The sequence below is a fragment of the Carettochelys insculpta genome, chromosome 1, assembly GCF_033958435.1.
Source record: "Carettochelys insculpta isolate YL-2023 chromosome 1, ASM3395843v1, whole genome shotgun sequence".
NCBI lineage: Eukaryota > Metazoa > Chordata > Testudines > Carettochelyidae > Carettochelys > Carettochelys insculpta.
The window spans coordinates 287,395,032-287,411,239 of record NC_134137.1 but is presented as its reverse complement, the minus strand read 5'-3'; the positions used below and the strand labels follow the sequence as shown (position 1 = coordinate 287,411,239).

General features: G+C 51.7%; 1 protein-coding gene across 2 annotated transcripts; it reads right to left on the bottom strand.

The window, feature by feature from the left end:
* Positions 1-5: 5 nt before the first annotated feature.
* TMEM140 (transmembrane protein 140) lies at positions 6-14,748 on the bottom strand. Of its 2 annotated transcripts, none has more exons than XM_075011117.1 (4): positions 14,578-14,748; positions 6,398-6,483; positions 5,558-5,673; positions 6-1,755 (listed from the first exon to the last, which is right to left on the bottom strand). In XM_075011117.1, exon 4 carries the CDS (start codon positions 1,699-1,701, stop codon positions 1,114-1,116), a length of 588 nt encoding a protein of 195 aa, XP_074867218.1. In that variant the 5' UTR covers positions 1,702-1,755; positions 5,558-5,673; positions 6,398-6,483; positions 14,578-14,748; the 3' UTR covers positions 6-1,113. The 2 variants fall into 2 exon arrangements, with proteins under 2 accessions (XP_074867218.1, XP_074867227.1); XM_075011126.1 differs by having other exon boundaries at positions 6-1,752.
* Between the last annotated feature and the right edge of the window lie 1,460 nt (positions 14,749-16,208).

The window sequence follows — 16,208 nt, the reverse complement described above, 5'->3', positions numbered from 1 at the left end:
AGGGTCCCTGGTCTAGGGCTGACATGGTCACCAGCCTCCCCTGCTGTGGTTTAAACACACTTCAGTCACAAGTTCTGGTTTTACCTACAACTCTGAATACCGCCCCAGGTTCCTATCTCAGGCAGGAATACTGAGCAGCAAGTTACTGGTTTTCAAATGATCATGCACAAGGCATATTGTGTACAAAGATTATTGCAATGGTGTGGATACAGGCTGTGCTGAGGCACACGAATTACTCAACCAGAGGGCACATATGGCAGCAGTGGACCATGTTCTCCTGCACCATTCCACCACCATGCTCCAACTCTGCCCTGCCCCTGAGCCTGCCGCATGGTGTGGAGAGGCCAGCGGGTGCCTTCTCCGCCTTGGACAGCCATGTCGCCCCCATCTCCTTTGCAGGGACAAGTAGCAGGTGGTGATGCTTTGCTCCATTCCACACCAAATCTGCATACTAGGGAAGGCTCAGCACCCATTGCTCAGCCTTCTGACCGGCATTTTCTGCCATGGTATCATATAAACCATGAGCACCTCCTTTGAAGTGCTTTGCAGATAGGCTTGAATGCACGCGGCTGGGCGGGAAAAGGTTTCCAACCGTCATGGGCATGGCCTCTCGCACAGTCACCTGTCTGAGCTCAACCATAGCCACACCTCCTTTAGTGGGGAGCAGATTAGGCACACAGCAGCTGAAATTACCTAACGGAGCTAGAAAAGAGCGGGGAACCTTTCCTGAGCTCCCTTTGTGCTAGGCACTGACGATGTAGTTGAAAATTTTGTGCCTACTCCCCCTAGGCACCCCCGATCCAATGAGCTCAGACATGCCAGCAGCCCTGCCCCGCTCTTGAGGCTGCAGGGACCCTTCTCTGTTTGGCTGCGGAAGTGAGTCTTGATTTGGCTTACAGCTGTCAGCAAGTGCTTAGAACTCTTTGCAGTTTGCTGTCACGGCCCCGACTACCCATTCTTTCCTCAAGGGCCGCAACAAGGCCAGAGAGCAGTACACAAGAGCAGGCTATAGGGGCTATCGGCTGATTATAAACACTTAATTGGTAAGTTCCTACGCAGCCCTTTGAATTTCATTGCCATAAGCTAGCACTATGGCTTCCTCCCTCTCTGCCTTCAGACCTGGAAGGGTGGGGCGTGCTTCTCAGGGGCAGGGTTACCCTTCACCTGAGCCCCCTGGAGCCGCAGGAGGTGTGTGGCAGCAGCAAACAGCTGGAGCACCAGTAGGGCCTGAGCCCCTGCTAGGGCCAGGAAACCCGCACTGAGTTCGGAGAGGTGGATCCACACCCAGGTCTGGAACAGAAACAAGCTGAGGCCACCTGCCAGAAGTGTCACCGAGAGGCCTAGAACCACCAGGACCACTTCCCACGCCTTTCTGTCGTTTGTGCACTGGGTCTGCAGGATGAAATAGGGGGAGAAGAGACACAGGACCTGGGCAGTGTAGACGCAAAGCCTGGCCATCACTAGCTCAACTTGGCCAACGCCCAGCTCCCTCAGGTCCTGGACTTGTAGGCACTGCACCTCGCCAGCTGTCTGGTTCCACAGGCAGAAGTTGTAGAAGCCGATTCTTTTGTTGGGGAGGTTGATGATATTCCCTGCTTCCCACACCAGCGCATAGAGCATCAAGGAAAGGGACCCTGCAGCCAGCAGGAAGATGACCCAGGAGAGCAGGTGTGCCCTGGTTCTCATCTTCAACCAACTCATTCTAGTGTTCTCACGAGCTCCTCCCAACCACGGTAGTCTCCTTGGTGAGCCCTGCTGTGAGAAACAAATGGCGAGAGCCCTCAGTTTCAATGTTCACACCACTGACTCGACTATATCCCAGTGGGAGTGGTGCAGCCCCTTCTCGTGGGTGTGGTCCAGTAGGGGTAAAAATTTACTATTGCTCGGCTACATCTACACTGGATGTACACTACAAATATTCAAAATGGCCGTGCAAGATTACTAATGAGGCGCTGAAATACATATTCAGCACCTCATTTGCATGCCACCAGCTGCGGCCCTTCAAAATTGCCACATCTCGCTGCCGCGTGGCTCATCCAGACAGGGGCTCTTTTTCGAAAGGACCCTGGGAACTTCGAAATCCCCTTATTCCTATCAGCAGATACGAATAAGGGGATTTGGAAGTTGGTGAGGTCCTTTTGAAAAGGAGCCCTGTGTGGCTGAGCCACGCGGCAGTGAGATGCGGCAATTTCGAAGAGCCGCAGCTGGCGGCATGCAAATGAGGCGCTGAATATGTATTTCAGCGCCTCATTAGTAATCTTGCATGGCCATTTCAAAGATTTGGGCTAGCGTATACACGGCCCTCGTGTACTTGTAAGGCCAGAATGGACCAATGTGATCACCTTCTCTGACCAGCACATGGCCAGCCCCAGACCCTCATCCACCCTGTCCTGTAACAGACACCTGACCTCTGGCTGAGTTACTGATGGCCTCAAAGAACGGTTTAAAGACCAAATTACAGAGCATCCACCATTTACACTAGTGTAAACCTGCAAGTGACCCTGCCACAGAGGAAGGCAGAACCCTTCAGGGTCGCTACCACTGTGACCTGAGGAAAATTCCTTGGTGACCTCAAATCTAGCAATCAGGCAGATCCTGAACCTGTGGGTCAGACCTGCCAGGCAGACACCTGGGAAAGAACTCTGTAATGACTCTGGGCTGTGCCCAGCTACTGTCCCATCCCTGGTCGTAGGAGATTTTTCCCACTGGCTGCCATCAGTTGACTTCTCTGGTGTGTGGGCAATCTTATCCCATTGCTCCCATTGGTAAAGGAGGCACTTGGTTAGCTGACGAGACAGAGGTCTAGCATGGGGCTGAAGAGCCCTGTTCAAAGGCTGCTGCTTGTTCAGAAGAGGGGCTGCTGCACTTCCTGTTTGTTTCCTGCATGTGGAAAATAGGGGCTTTTCCTTCCTCAGGGAAGGCGCAAGAAGAGAAAAGAAAAAAAATTTGTGACTTAACAAGGGAACCTTTCACCATTAAACCAGAAGCAAACAAGCTTTCCTGACCCCAGCACTGGGCAGAGACAAAGGTTAGAACCGCAGCTGCCTGTGAAGTGGGGCTCTTGTTCAAAATGTGACGAGAAACACATGCGTGAGGCTCAGTTCTCTTAGCAATCCCACAGCCAGTTTGCTTTGCTGACAAGCCAGGAGATGGTCATTTTACTGGCTCATCCCCTGCCCTCTGCCTTTTCAGGTCAGTGCCAAGCATGATGCCCCTGCAGCCAGAACATGACAGGTGATACATGAGACAGCCCAGAGGCACTGTCTCACCACCCTAGCTCTGCTGGTGGGGCAGTGCTCACTGGAGGGTACCCAGGGCAGTGGCAGGGGGGCTGACATACAGCTCTGTGAAGTGAGGACCCAGGCGCTTGTCTGACGTAGCCCAGGTGGAGGCTGGCAGCTTGAGGACAGGCAAGTGATAACGATTGGGCAGCACAGCTCAGCTGCTGCAGGGAGTTGGCAGTTTTTTCTGGTGATGTTGCCAAGAACTGAAAGGCATCATAGAACACTAGAACTGGAATGGACCTTGAGAGGTCATAAAGACCAGTCCCCTGGCCTCACGGCAGGACCAAGTAGGATCTAGACCATCCCTAATAGATGTCTATCTAATCTGCTCTTAAATATCTCCAGAAATGGAGATTCCACAACCTCCCTAGGCAATTTATTCCAGTGTTTAACCACCCTGAGTTAGGAAGTTTTTCCCTAAAGTTCATCTTAAATTTCCCTTGCTGCAGTTTAAGCCCATTGCTCCTTGTCCTATCCTCAAAGGCCAAGGGGAACAATTTTTCTCCCTCCTCCTTATAACATTCTTTTTAGGTACTTGTAAAGTGGTATCATGTCCCCTTTCAGTCCTCTCTTTTCTAAACTAAACAAGCCCAGTTCTTTCAGTCTTCCCTCATAGCTCATGTTCTCTAGACCTTTAATCATTCTTGTTGCTCTTCTCTGGACCTTCTCCAATTTCTTGTCATCCCTCTAGAATGTGGCGCCCAAAACTGGACACAGTACGCCAACTGAGGTCTAATCAGTGCTGAGTAGAGCAGAAGAATGACCTTGCTCACAGCACTCCTGTTAATGCATCCCAGAATCATGTTTTTTTTGGGTTTTTTTTGTTTTTGTTTTTTGTTTTTTGTTTTTTTTTTGCAACAGCATCACACTGTTGACTCATATTTAAGTTGTGGTCCACTATGACCCCCAGATCTCTTTCTGCAGTGTTCCATCTTAGGGAGTCACTTCCTATTCTGTATGTGTGAAAATGATTATTCTTCCCTAAGTGGAGCACTTTGCATTTGTCCTTATTGAACTTCATCCTGTTTACCTCAGACCATTTCTCCAGTTTGTCCAGATCATTTTGAATTATGACCCTATCCTCCAAAGCAGTTGCAGCCCCTCCCAGATTGGTATCATCGTCAAACTTACTCAGCGTACTCTCCATGCCAATAGCTAAATCATTGATGAAGATATTGAATAGAATTGGTCCCAAAAGAGATCCCTGTGGAAACCCATTCATTATTCCCTTCCAGCATGACTTCAAGCTTCATGACTTAATAACCATCCTCAGAGGGTAGTTATCCAGCCAGTTGTGCACCCTCCTGATACTCATTTTGCCTCAGCTGAAGGCCCAGTGATATGGGACCTTACGGGGGGGAGGGAGATATCAGAGCACCACCCCACATTAGAAACTGACACCCATTTCACTGTTCCACGTCCTCCCCTTCAGGGTTTGGCGGGAGGGGAGACAGCGGAAAACGAGCCATCAGCAGTGGCGCGCTAGAGCTCATGAACACGCTTCTTCCAGCCGATACTAAGAGAAGTAAAGGCAAATGGGCCAAGTTCTCACTTTTCTGCATGTGTCCCACCCCCCGCATGACTTCCCCAGGGGATGGCCAGCCATGGAAGAGGTGTGGGCTCCACAGGGGAGAGCACGTGGCCTGTGTAACTAATCCCTTGCTGGCCAGGCAATCCGTTTCCTCGGGAAGGAAAACGAAAGTGCCTAACTGTGCAAAACAAGCCTGCCTGCTCCAGCTGAGACAGTGCCAGTAATTGTGACCATGACTCATTACGGCCTTAATCAGCAAACAAGCACTAACAAAAGCATCTCCTCGGTAAAGCGGCTGATTGGGAGGGAGGACGGGTTGAGCTTTGCCAGGTTGTTTACTCTCCACTCCATCCTCAGCTGCCCAGCCACATGGCCAGGTTCAGTTTAAACAAGCAGTCACGTACACCAGTGAGCTCCGCGGGGTGGGACTTCCCAGAAACAAACTTATCTCTGCTGGACTGTGAGTCAGTGATTAGGCCCCAGTTGCCAGCCTGACAGTGTGAGCACCTCAGCCTCATTTACTGGAAGTGCCTAGGAAAGCACCAGCCAGGGAAAGCATGCCTGATTTCAGGTCTGGTGAAAAGCTGCATGAACCCTGGGAGAACACCCATGAGGGGTGAGCTTCCAATTGTGGGACGGTGGCACCCGCAGTGGTAATTAGCTACGCGAGTCCCTCTGGAAGGAACTACCCAATCTGACGTGGTTCCTAGGCCCCCAGGAGACAGGCGAGGTAGGCACAAACCTGTAGTGGCAGTTCCTCTCTCTCGTTCAGCCTGACTTTCTGACGGCCTTGCCTGGCCACGTCTCGCTCGGCTCCTTGGCTGCCTTTGCTCTGCTTTCTGGGGCTTGTGGGTTAGGCTGAAAAACAAAATCAGCATAAAAATTGATTCTCTAGCAGGTCTGTGCATGGAAAGGGCTCAGCCGCTTGAGGACGACTTGCGGGCTAGGTCTGCCTGTAGATACCAACATGGGACTGGGAGCGAGTGGGCCCCACCTACACCACACCTGGCACTGAACGCTTCTGAGAGGGAGGAATTGGCTGCCTCAGGCATAGTCCCAGGATTGTGCTGTGTTCCCTGTGGTGGGGCAGCCTCCCTGTTGTGCCCCTCACTCAGTTGAACAGCTCCCCACCAGGAGAAGGCCACTGAGCTGCCTTGGAGCCTGCCCTCAGCACCCCATTGGCTGTCGCCACCAAGCGACTAGGCCACTTGCTGCCTCAGGTCTCCCACAGCCTGACAGCATTGCAGGGGGCGTGGACACAGGGACAGTAGCTAAGCCACAGTCTCACACCTGTTTTGTGCGTATCATAGTGGGACTGCTGTGCTGTGCTCAGGGCCCTGGGTGAAGCCACCGCACAGGTAGCTCCTGGGAACCTCAGTGCTTCCAGCCCCTATGCTGAGAGCCCTGGACAGGGACCGAAACCCCGTCTCTCCCTGACGGCAGAGGGATCGCTGAACAAACCAACAGACCACCAAGGCAAGGGCTTAGCCCCTGCCATGCAGGGGTGCCCCCTTCCCCAGCTCACACACTGTTAGGAGAGGAGGGGCCCAGTTCACTCAGCCTTACCCCTCACCATCAATACCTCACTTCAGGTGCCGATGGCTTCTCTGGGCACTGGGCCGGCGAAGCTCCAATGGGCTCCTGCGCTTACTCGTGGCCTCCAGCGTTCTGCAACAGACAGACATGCACAGCTCAAAAGTGGCTGAATGCCAGGAGAACTACAGGGCAGGAACATCTGCCAGGGATGCCCTGCCACCCTCCCCAACAGACCCCAGTCTCCTGCTGCAGCCTGCCCCATCCACAGGGGGGTGAGACCTGGGGGAGGGTGTCACAGCAACAAATAAAGCCCCAAGCTACTTGGCTGTCTTGGGTTCAGGGCCTGGTTATGGGAGGGGAGTTGGGCCTGAGAGCAGGTGCCAGGTCAGCGTGGGAGCCGGCAAAGGGTGTGTTTAGTTAGGAGACAATAACTAGGCTTGGCAGCACCTGACAGCTTAGATGTTGGTAAGAGCCATTCCAGCTGAGGCATGAAATCGGCACACAGAAACTGGATGGGAACAGCTGGTGGAGCACTGCCTCCCCCACTTGTGTCTGCAGCAACCCAGGGGCAGCAGCCCCACGGCAGCATGGCCCTGCTCCCTCCCTCCCCAGGCAGAGGTGACCACTGCCCTGCAAGGGGCAGAGCACAGCCCCCTGGCCAAGAATGCAGGGGGAAGGAGGACAAGCCCCGGCCCCACGCAGGCCATGCCAGGGCTGAATGGCTCCTGCCTGGCACAGAACCAGTCAGCAGTGGGGTGGCCTCCTTTGTGACAGGAGACTTGGCTGGCACAATTCTGCTCTGCCCAGCCAGGACCCCTGCAGGGATCTGGTGTCCCCGGCCCAGGGGCCAGGCTGAGAGGCTGCTGCAGCTCTGCTGTCACTGACCCGGTCCCTGGCATGCCAGCCAGAAGCTCTCCCCATCCACAAACTCTTCCACAGCGGGGGGCCTCTCGCAGGGCTGGGGGCTTGTCCTCCGGAGGTCATTCCTCCAGTTTTAAACTGGACACCTCTGCTTTTCCAACGTTGGCCCTCACCCAGCTCTTCCCTCTGGTTTTTTTCCCCCTCCACAGGCAGAACACACTTTGGGGAAGTGAGGCCTGTGCGGATGAGCTCACTCACAGCCCGTTTTGCTCCTGGTGGCTCTGCTAATCAGCTGGTCAGTACCCAAATCCTTCTGGGGGGGCGGCCGCCCATGCAGTCAGCTTACAGGGAACACTGTCCCCCTCCCATATAGGGATAAAAACACACCTGCTTCTGTCTGGTACCAGAAGGGGGATACCCCGCGTGCCTCACACAGCCTGGTCCCCAGCCAGGGGAGACCCACAGCTGTCGCAGAAGGTGCAGACACTGTCATACCCTGGGATGGAGAAAGCGAACACCCTGGCTTGCCCTTCTCCCCACGGCCCACCCTGCACCTGGTGCCCCAGTGTCTCGGGCCCTGCAGCAGTTTCCCTGCAAGCTGAGCACTTGGGCAGTGGCCCTGGAGAGAGTCAGGTGCCAGCCAGCCGATTACTTCACCCGTGGGTAGAAAAAAAAAAAATAGAGGCACTGGCCTAGCTCCACTCGTGTCCCCACCGCCAACCTCTCACCAACAGCAATACACATAGGAAGTAATAAGTGTCCATGTTAATTGTCAAATTGAGAAAATTGATAATGATGGGCTTGTGCCAAACTCAGCAGTGACGGACCAGCCCAAAGCCGTTCCCTGGCCCTGACTGGACACACAGTACTGTACTGGCGCAGATACTGCTAGTGGCAGCACTGAAATGCAACTGGTGGGGACGGGGGATGGAGTGGGGTGGGGGTGAAGCCAGCACTCTACAACCCAGTATTGCCAGGAGAAGGCCCAGGCAGTGAGGTGAGGCCCTGCTCTGCCAAGGAGAGCCCGCGCAGTCTCTGATGTGCCCTCAGCCCAGAGAGGGTCGTGGCTTTTAGTCTCGGCCAAATGCCCAAGGCCAGCCCTGGCATTCCATGGCGTTCAGCAGCCCCGAGTCAGCCCAGCTGGCGCAGACTCAGGGCCCAGCTCTAGGCTGGAGGAGCGGCAGCTCACACACTGCTTTCTGTGACTGATGGAAGCCAGCGTGGTCCCTGGCACTGTTCAGGGCAGCCCAGAGAGCCACTCTCTCCATGTGCCACCACTGCGGTGGGGTAGCCTCAGTGAAGGCATGGCTCAGTTACCCCTCCCACCTCCAGCCACCCATGGACAGGTCTGAGCAGAGCCAGCTCAGCACCTGGGGGAAATGTGGGGGTGGCGGTAAACAGGGCTGTTCTGTGGGGTGGGCCTCACACCACTTTGGAGTCCCTTTGTGACAGCAAACGTGAACCAGAGCAACTCCCCGAAGCACCTCTCCTGGGACTGCGAAAGGCTGGGCTGAGCTCGCCGGGAGGTAAGCCTGCCTGTGGCTGGTGCTGCTCTCTCCTTCACAAAAAGCACACCCGTCCTTCCAGTCCCAGGGCGTTTCAGCTTAGATGCAGGAGAATAACAAAGACAGGAAGGAACTGCGTGCAGCCCCCCGTCCATCCCTCCCCAGAGCCCACAGAGACTCTGCCTCCCCAAGGGCTGCCGGTCCCTGCCGGCTGTAGCTGTTTTAAAGGAGCAGGCAACAGACAGGAAAGCCAATAACACATGAATGACATCATCATTACATGCCACATGCAGCCATTTTTGGATGGGCACAGCTGGGGCCTACCAAGAGGGAAGAGCAACTCTTCCTCTCCCATCCCCACATGTGGTAATTGATCCCCAGGCTTTCTCTGTCCCTGGTAAAAGAGCATCACCAAGGCCACAGCTCTGCTACTGGCACCACATATGGGAAGGGCCTGGGGCCCTTGTCATTTTCTACTGCATCTGCTTGTTCCCTCATTCTCTTGATGCACATGGAGGGTGTCAGGGGTAGGAGCTGAGTAAATCAGGCAACTCTCCAAAGCAACATCAGTCACCCAGCCCCTTCCAGCCTGAAACTGCTGGGGTCCTGGTTCAGCCAGCCAGCGAGAGGGTGGGAAACTGAAGGAACAGGGGAAGGAGAGACAAAAAAAATCAGAGCAGCAGAGACATCAGGGAAGAAGAAAACATGAGAAGGGAAAAACCTGAAGAAGCTCCATGTCACAGAAACAGCAGCCTCGCCAGCCCCAGAGCAGAGGGCCTGCTCACGCTCTCAGGACTTGGCAGAAATAACAGAATGACTAAGTCATCTGACCACAGCTGGGAGGAACTAAACCACAGTGAACACAAACAAGTGGGGGGCGGGGGGAGGGGAGAGAAAAGGAAGGGAGGGGAAAGGTGCCCTGTTTCCTTTAGTATTCTGGATGAATTGCCATGAACTTGAACATGTCTAGTGCACACCCTAAGTTGCTTCCTGATTGCATGGGTCATTCTGGATGATGCGAACTAGAATGGCTGCCCCCCCCCCCGCCCCCACTGTTAGAAATTGAAAACATCCAGAAATTCAAACCTGATCCTTTGCCTTCTGTTTCCCCCTCTGGCCCTACTCCATTCTGCACAGCTGTAGCGTTGTTTCCTACTGATTGATCCCTGCTAGTCTTTGCCAAACCATTTTGGGTCCAAACAGACGTGAATTCTGGCCTAAATGGTGAAAACCACTGTTACAGCTCCAGCCTCAAATTACAAATCGGCCTTGGGGGCCACAACAATTAGAATCATGTCTCAACTTTTCCAGACTAAGGCTAGGTCTATACTACCGCAGAAGATCAACCTGCTCCTGGTTGATCTTCCAGGGTTTTGTTTCGTGCATTCACAAAATGGCACTTTCTGGGGTCAACTTCAACCCTGGAACTCCTCGCAACCAACAAAGATTAAGGAAGGCCAATGGCAGAAATGGTCTCGTTGACCTTCTCTGTAAACAGACATTAAAATTGACCGCGGATAAGTCGATTTTAGCTACTCAATTCACATAGCTAAAATTGCGTATCAGCAGTCGACTGTTATACCTAGTATAGACGTAGCCTAAGATATCCCTTTCAGGAGTCAGGAATATGTTGCTTACCTTTAAGTTACATCTCCGCCTCACTTAAAAATGACTCAGTTATATAAATAATCACACATAAAAATACAAACTTGCCACAGCATGCTGTTCCTGAAACATTGCTTACTTCCTTGGGTTTACCACATAATTACAAAATAACTCAACTGGAATATAAATAGTGCACTTACATTTCACTGTGCGGTACACAGAGCAGTATAAACAAGTCATTGTGTGTAGTATGAAATTTTAGTTTGTACGGTCTTCACTAGTGTGTCTTAGGTAACTTATTATAAAGCTAGGGAAATATCTAGGGGGGTTGACGTACCCCCGGGAAGACCTTGGTGTACCTCCAGGGATATGCATATCACTGGTTGAGAACCACTGAACTGGAATACAGCTGTTGTGTTTGCTGCACACACAGCATAGGTGTGTCTTTATCAGTGCAGAGATAATCTGTAACTGGCTGTACTGGAATGCATGTGAAGAAGCACGCGACTAAATAAATGGAATGTACCTGATGGTGGCAGGGAACGGGAAGGCACACAGGTGTTCAGGTCAGCTTCTGACGCTTGGGAATTTGTAACTGGAGGTGGGAATTTTCCTACTGCACTGAGGCTCAGCTCTCTTTATCTAATCCAGATGAATGTACCATTAAAGTGCTGTCCTGCCATGAAAGCTCATCACCTCAGAAAAAAATAGCATTAGTCTGTAAGGTGCTGCAGGACTGCTTGCTTCGTTTGGTGAAGATACAGACGAGCGCAGCGACCTCTCCGAGACACTCTCATCGGGGCATTTTGGGGCTCTGTAATTCTGCACTCTTATTGTCTCCCATAATGATGTCCAAGTGACACGTGCACCGTTTGCACATAGAAAGCTGCTCTCCTCTAACTATCTGATCTGTGAACTCACCCAGGGGTGCGAAAGGAGAGCTGGGTCCTTTCTGGCTCAGTTCCGGCTCTGTAGCCCACACATGTAACCTGCGGAAGGTTTGCTCTGCAGCCGGAAGGCAGCTAGTTACTGATCTGTGCATTAGAAGCCCTCCTGAGCCGCATGGTCCCTGTAGTGCTAACTGTACAAATGAAAGGGCTGATGTGGATACTTGTGACTTACACAAACAATTGCGATTTCACTGGGAATAACGATCACACACGGCCAGACCCAAAGCCTGCTGATGTCAAAATGTTTTCATCAGCTTCTCTTAGCATAACAAGGCTGAACCCAGTTTCACCATTTCCTGTGATATCATATGAGAGTTTCCCCCTGTGCTACCAGCTAGCCTCATGTAAACTGATTCAGCTGCTTGGTTGTTGAAAGAGGTGCTGTTTTTAATCAGAGGAGAAAACCTCAGTCTTTCAATCCAAGGGTTCAAGATGGGATCTGTGGAAAGGCTCAGGCTTGTAACACTGAGCCTCAGGGCCCCACCCTTTTATGTGCCTAGAGAATCCCAGAAACAAAAGTGCAATCCACCAAGTCTGCGTGAGGGGCCTTGGCTCCTGTGGTTTGAGTGCTGGCCTGCTAAACCCAGGGTTGTCAGTTCAATTGTTGAAGAGGCCATTTAGGGATATGGGGGTGGGGGGGTGGAAGAAAGATCTGCCATGGATGGTCCTTGATTCTGCCAAGAGGGCAGGGGACTGGACTCAATGATCTCCTGAGGTCCCTTCCAGCTCTATGAGATGGGTGTATCTCCTGGTACATTGACTGGGGAGAGAGGAGTGCCCTAAAGCGGGACCCAAAAAGGCAGCATCCTAAGCAGGGAGCCGCCGAAGCTGGCCATGATGAGACACCAAGGAGAGAGGGGTGTGCTAAGAGCCCCACTCTTTCAGAGATAGGCGCCTAAGTCCAGGCTGTAGGCAGGTGCCGAGTGCTGCCAGCCACCCACGACCAAGCACGTGCTACCTGGGCCAGGTACTTTGGGCACTGTGGCCACTTCTTTTGGGAAAGAGTTAGGCACCTGCCTTGCTCCGAGCAAAACAGCCAGTGGAATTGTCCAGGAGGCCAAAGAACCCGGTTCAGTTCCACACCACCCCAGAGACAGAGGCCGAGGCAGGATTTGATCCCCAGCTCTTAAGAGAGGGCTGTAACAAAACAATTGGAGCAGTGGATCAGGGCTGGGTTCCCTGCCTGGTGGGGGGCTCTCAAAGCCCTGGACTACAGAGACAATTTCCCTCCCACCAGCATAAGGGCTCCTCTACAGTGGACCAGCAGGAGACCCTCCTCTGGCAGTCAGGGGAGTACTAAACCTGGCCCCTCCCATCCCACCCAACCGCTGGGCTGAGGTATAAGGCAGATACCTCTGCTGCATCCCCTCCCCTCCCGATTTTGACTAGGACCCCACTCCCACCCGCAGTCTCTGAGCATGCCTATGGGAGTGGGCACCCTGGAGAGTTAGGCCGCTCAGTGGCTGAAGCCCTGTCTGCCCTGCTGCTGCGCTCACTCCAGGGCTTAGGCCTCCAGATGCATTCAGAGAGGCAGCAGTCCAAGAAGGGAGGAAACGTCCACTCTGAAAATGTAGGTGCCAAGGGAGATTAGGTGCCTAGAAGATCCAGTGGAGGTTTTCTGGATAACAGTGGAGCCAACAATAGGGCTGAGGTGCCTAAACCCCAGAATTAACCCCTTTGTGCGTCTGGGCCTTAATGGCCACTTCTAACGTGAAAACTAAAAACCATGGGGTCTGATGCTGCTCTCAGTTACCCTGTGTTTTCAGGGTTATATTGCTCCACTAAAATCACGCAGGTTGCTCAGCAGTGGTCCAGTTGTAAGCTCACTATCAGGCCCAGGAGATGCATACAGTGACAGGGATATCTGACTGTGTGTAAGCACATAAGAACATACGAATGGCCATACTGGGTCAGACCAAAGGTCCATTCAGCCCAGTATCCTGTCTGCCGACAGTGGCCAGTGCCAGGTGCCCCAGAGGAGGTGAACCGAAGACAATGATCAAGCAATTTGTCTCCTGCCATCTGTCTCCAGCCTTTGACTAAAGGCTAGGGACACCATACTTTACCCTTGGCTAATAGCCATTTATGGACCTAACCTCCAAAAATTTATCAAGGTCTATTTTAAACTCTGTTAGAGCGCTGGCCTTCACAGCCTCCTCCGGCAAGGAGTTCCACAGGTTGACTGTGCGCTATGTGAAGAAAAATTTTCTTTTATTAGTTTTGAACCTACTACCCATTACTTTCATTTGGTGTCCTCTAGTTCTTATATTATGGGAACAAGTAAATAACTTTTCTGTATTCACTTTCTCCACACCATTCATGATTTTATATATCTCTATCATATCGCCCCTCAATCTCCTCTTTTCTAGACTGAAAAGTCCCAGTCTCTCTAGCCTCTCCCCATATGGGACCCATTCCAAACCCTTAATCATTTTAGTTGCCCTTTTCTGAACTCTTTCTAACACCAATATATCTTTTTTGAGGTGAGGAGACCACATCTGCACGCAGTACTCAAGATGTGGGCGTAGCATAGTTTTATATAGGGGAAGTAAGATGTTCTTAGTCTTATTTTCTATCCCTTTTTTAATAATTCCTAACATCCTATTTGCTTTACTGACTGCCGCTGCCCACTGCGTGGATGTTTTCAGATAACTATCCATTATAATTCCAAGATCCCTTTCCTGATCTGTTGTAGCTAAATTTGTACCTTCCCCATCTAGGTAGCTAGAATACAAAACCGCTAATAACCCAGCTTTTACTTTTTCAGTCAATCATTTCTGCAGATCTCTTCAAGGAGAAGCCTGTGCCACCACAAAAAGAGAGCTCAGACAGTGGTTTCAGGTTTCACCCGCCTGTTGAGCCCAAATGTCTATTTCTGAGATTCTTTTTCAGTCACATCTTTTTCCCCCCATTTAAAATGTTTGCTTTCTCTCCCCTCTTGCTGCGCTAAATCCCAGGCAAACAAAGACAGCTGACTGTACAGAATGCAGTGCCAAATTTGCAGAGTAAACAATAGGGGAAGCTGGCTCTGATATGACTTGACTTAAACCCTGGTACTCTGAGTGGAGGACACAAAGCAATCTAACTGGGAAAAACATCAGTAACTCCAATTCTCCCAGAACTCTTTCAGTCAGACCGAGCTTAGGTGACCCACGAAAAACAGCAAACAACTGAGACAGGAGTAGGCCTTTTCAGTTGTTGGTGTCCTCTTAAGAGACTCAGAAGAGAATGGACTCCAGAGGTTTGCACATAAAGCCTGACCTTAAAGAAACAGACTGTCCCTAGCCCCCAGACAGCCTACTTACGTGAGGAGCACCATGATGCAGAACCCACAATGAAACACCAGCCAGACGCAGCCCTGGAAGTCCCTTTCAGAGGACCTGCTCCATTCACTGCAGTTCTAGAGCCTTGTCTCTTTGGTTAAAGTAGAAGAGACTCCGACAGAGCGTCAGCTGGAGCTCATCTGATCTCTGAAGCTATTTCCTCCTGCTGACTGGTTAGATTTTGTCACTCAGCAGATTTCACTTTCATTTTGACTTTACTGTTTGGGACTTCCCGGTACACAATCCCATGACTGGTTTAAGTTATTGTTATTGTTAACTGATTTACAAAACAAGCACAGCACGGCACTGGAGATCTCAGGCAGATTCGCACTTATTCTCTGGGTCACTACTAAAATATAAGGTTACTTAACTAAAGCCAGGTTTCACTAGAACCTTTTGCCAGTTTAGCAAAATCAATTACAGGTGTTATTCTTTTATAACTGCTCTGTCCCAGAAAAAGCCCTAGTTTAGATACTTATACTGGCCTACAAGTGATTTTTCTGGGTACCATTATTTTAAGCTATAGTGGTCAAAGCAGTTTTTTGCTAGCAGAAGCTGCGCTCACAGCAGGAGAGTTTGGACATGTAGCTACACTATACCAGCTCTTTGAGTACAGACCCTGACCTAATTCCTGTTTTCTGACTCACATTGACCTCCTTTCTTTCCTGTACTTCATATCCCATTTTTCACACTGTAGCTTCTGGTGGGGCACATGGTATGGATGGGATGGCTCAGTGGTTTGAACTTTGACCTGCTAACCCCAGGGTTGTGAATTCAATCGTGGAGGAGGCCGTATTAGGGATCCGGGGCAAATAGATTAAAAAAAAAATTCTGTCGGGGTGGTGATAAGTCCTGCAGCAAGTGCAGGGGACTGGACTCGAGGATTACTGAAGCTCCCTTCCAGTTCTATGAGAGAGGTATATCTCCATATTATGTGAGAGTTCACTGCTCTTATCTCTCAGACACACCTCTTGCCCATGAAATTTGAGGGCTCCAAGGAATGGTTCACAGTGGCTAGTTGCCAACTACTTCACAGGGAAGTTCTACGTACAGCCTGTGGCAGGGTATGGCCAGGAGAGGAAAAGAAAGGAGTAAAAACAGGGCAGAGACGGAGCTGACAGTCAGAGTAGGAGATGCTGAGGTATAGGCTGCCCTAAATCGATTACAGCCAGGGGATCCCACTCAGGGCTACCTTTATAAGCCCTTCTCCATGCAGGGGAGGGGAAGGGAAGGGGAGGAGATGAGACTTCACTTGACGAAACGGAACACCAGAAACCACAAAAGAGGAGAGGAGCCTCAGCACCCTGTGGCGGGAGGGATGGATGGACCTAGACTGCCCCAGTCCAGGGGACCTGAAGCTCAACCAGAAACTGTGAGGACCTGTTCAGCCAGAGGAGCCAAACAAAGGAGGGGGACTTGCTGCCATGGCTACCAACAGAAGAAGGAGGCACCAGGGGGAATCAGCTGGGGAAGTGGCCCAGGGAGAGTTGCTGCAGGGGCAGGGGCGAAGGGAGTCAGCCCTTGCTGGTAGCGGCCATCCAGGGTCCCTGGGCTGGAACTCAGAACAAGTGGGTGGGGACCAGGTTCCCCTCAGACCACCCCCTGCCCCAGCA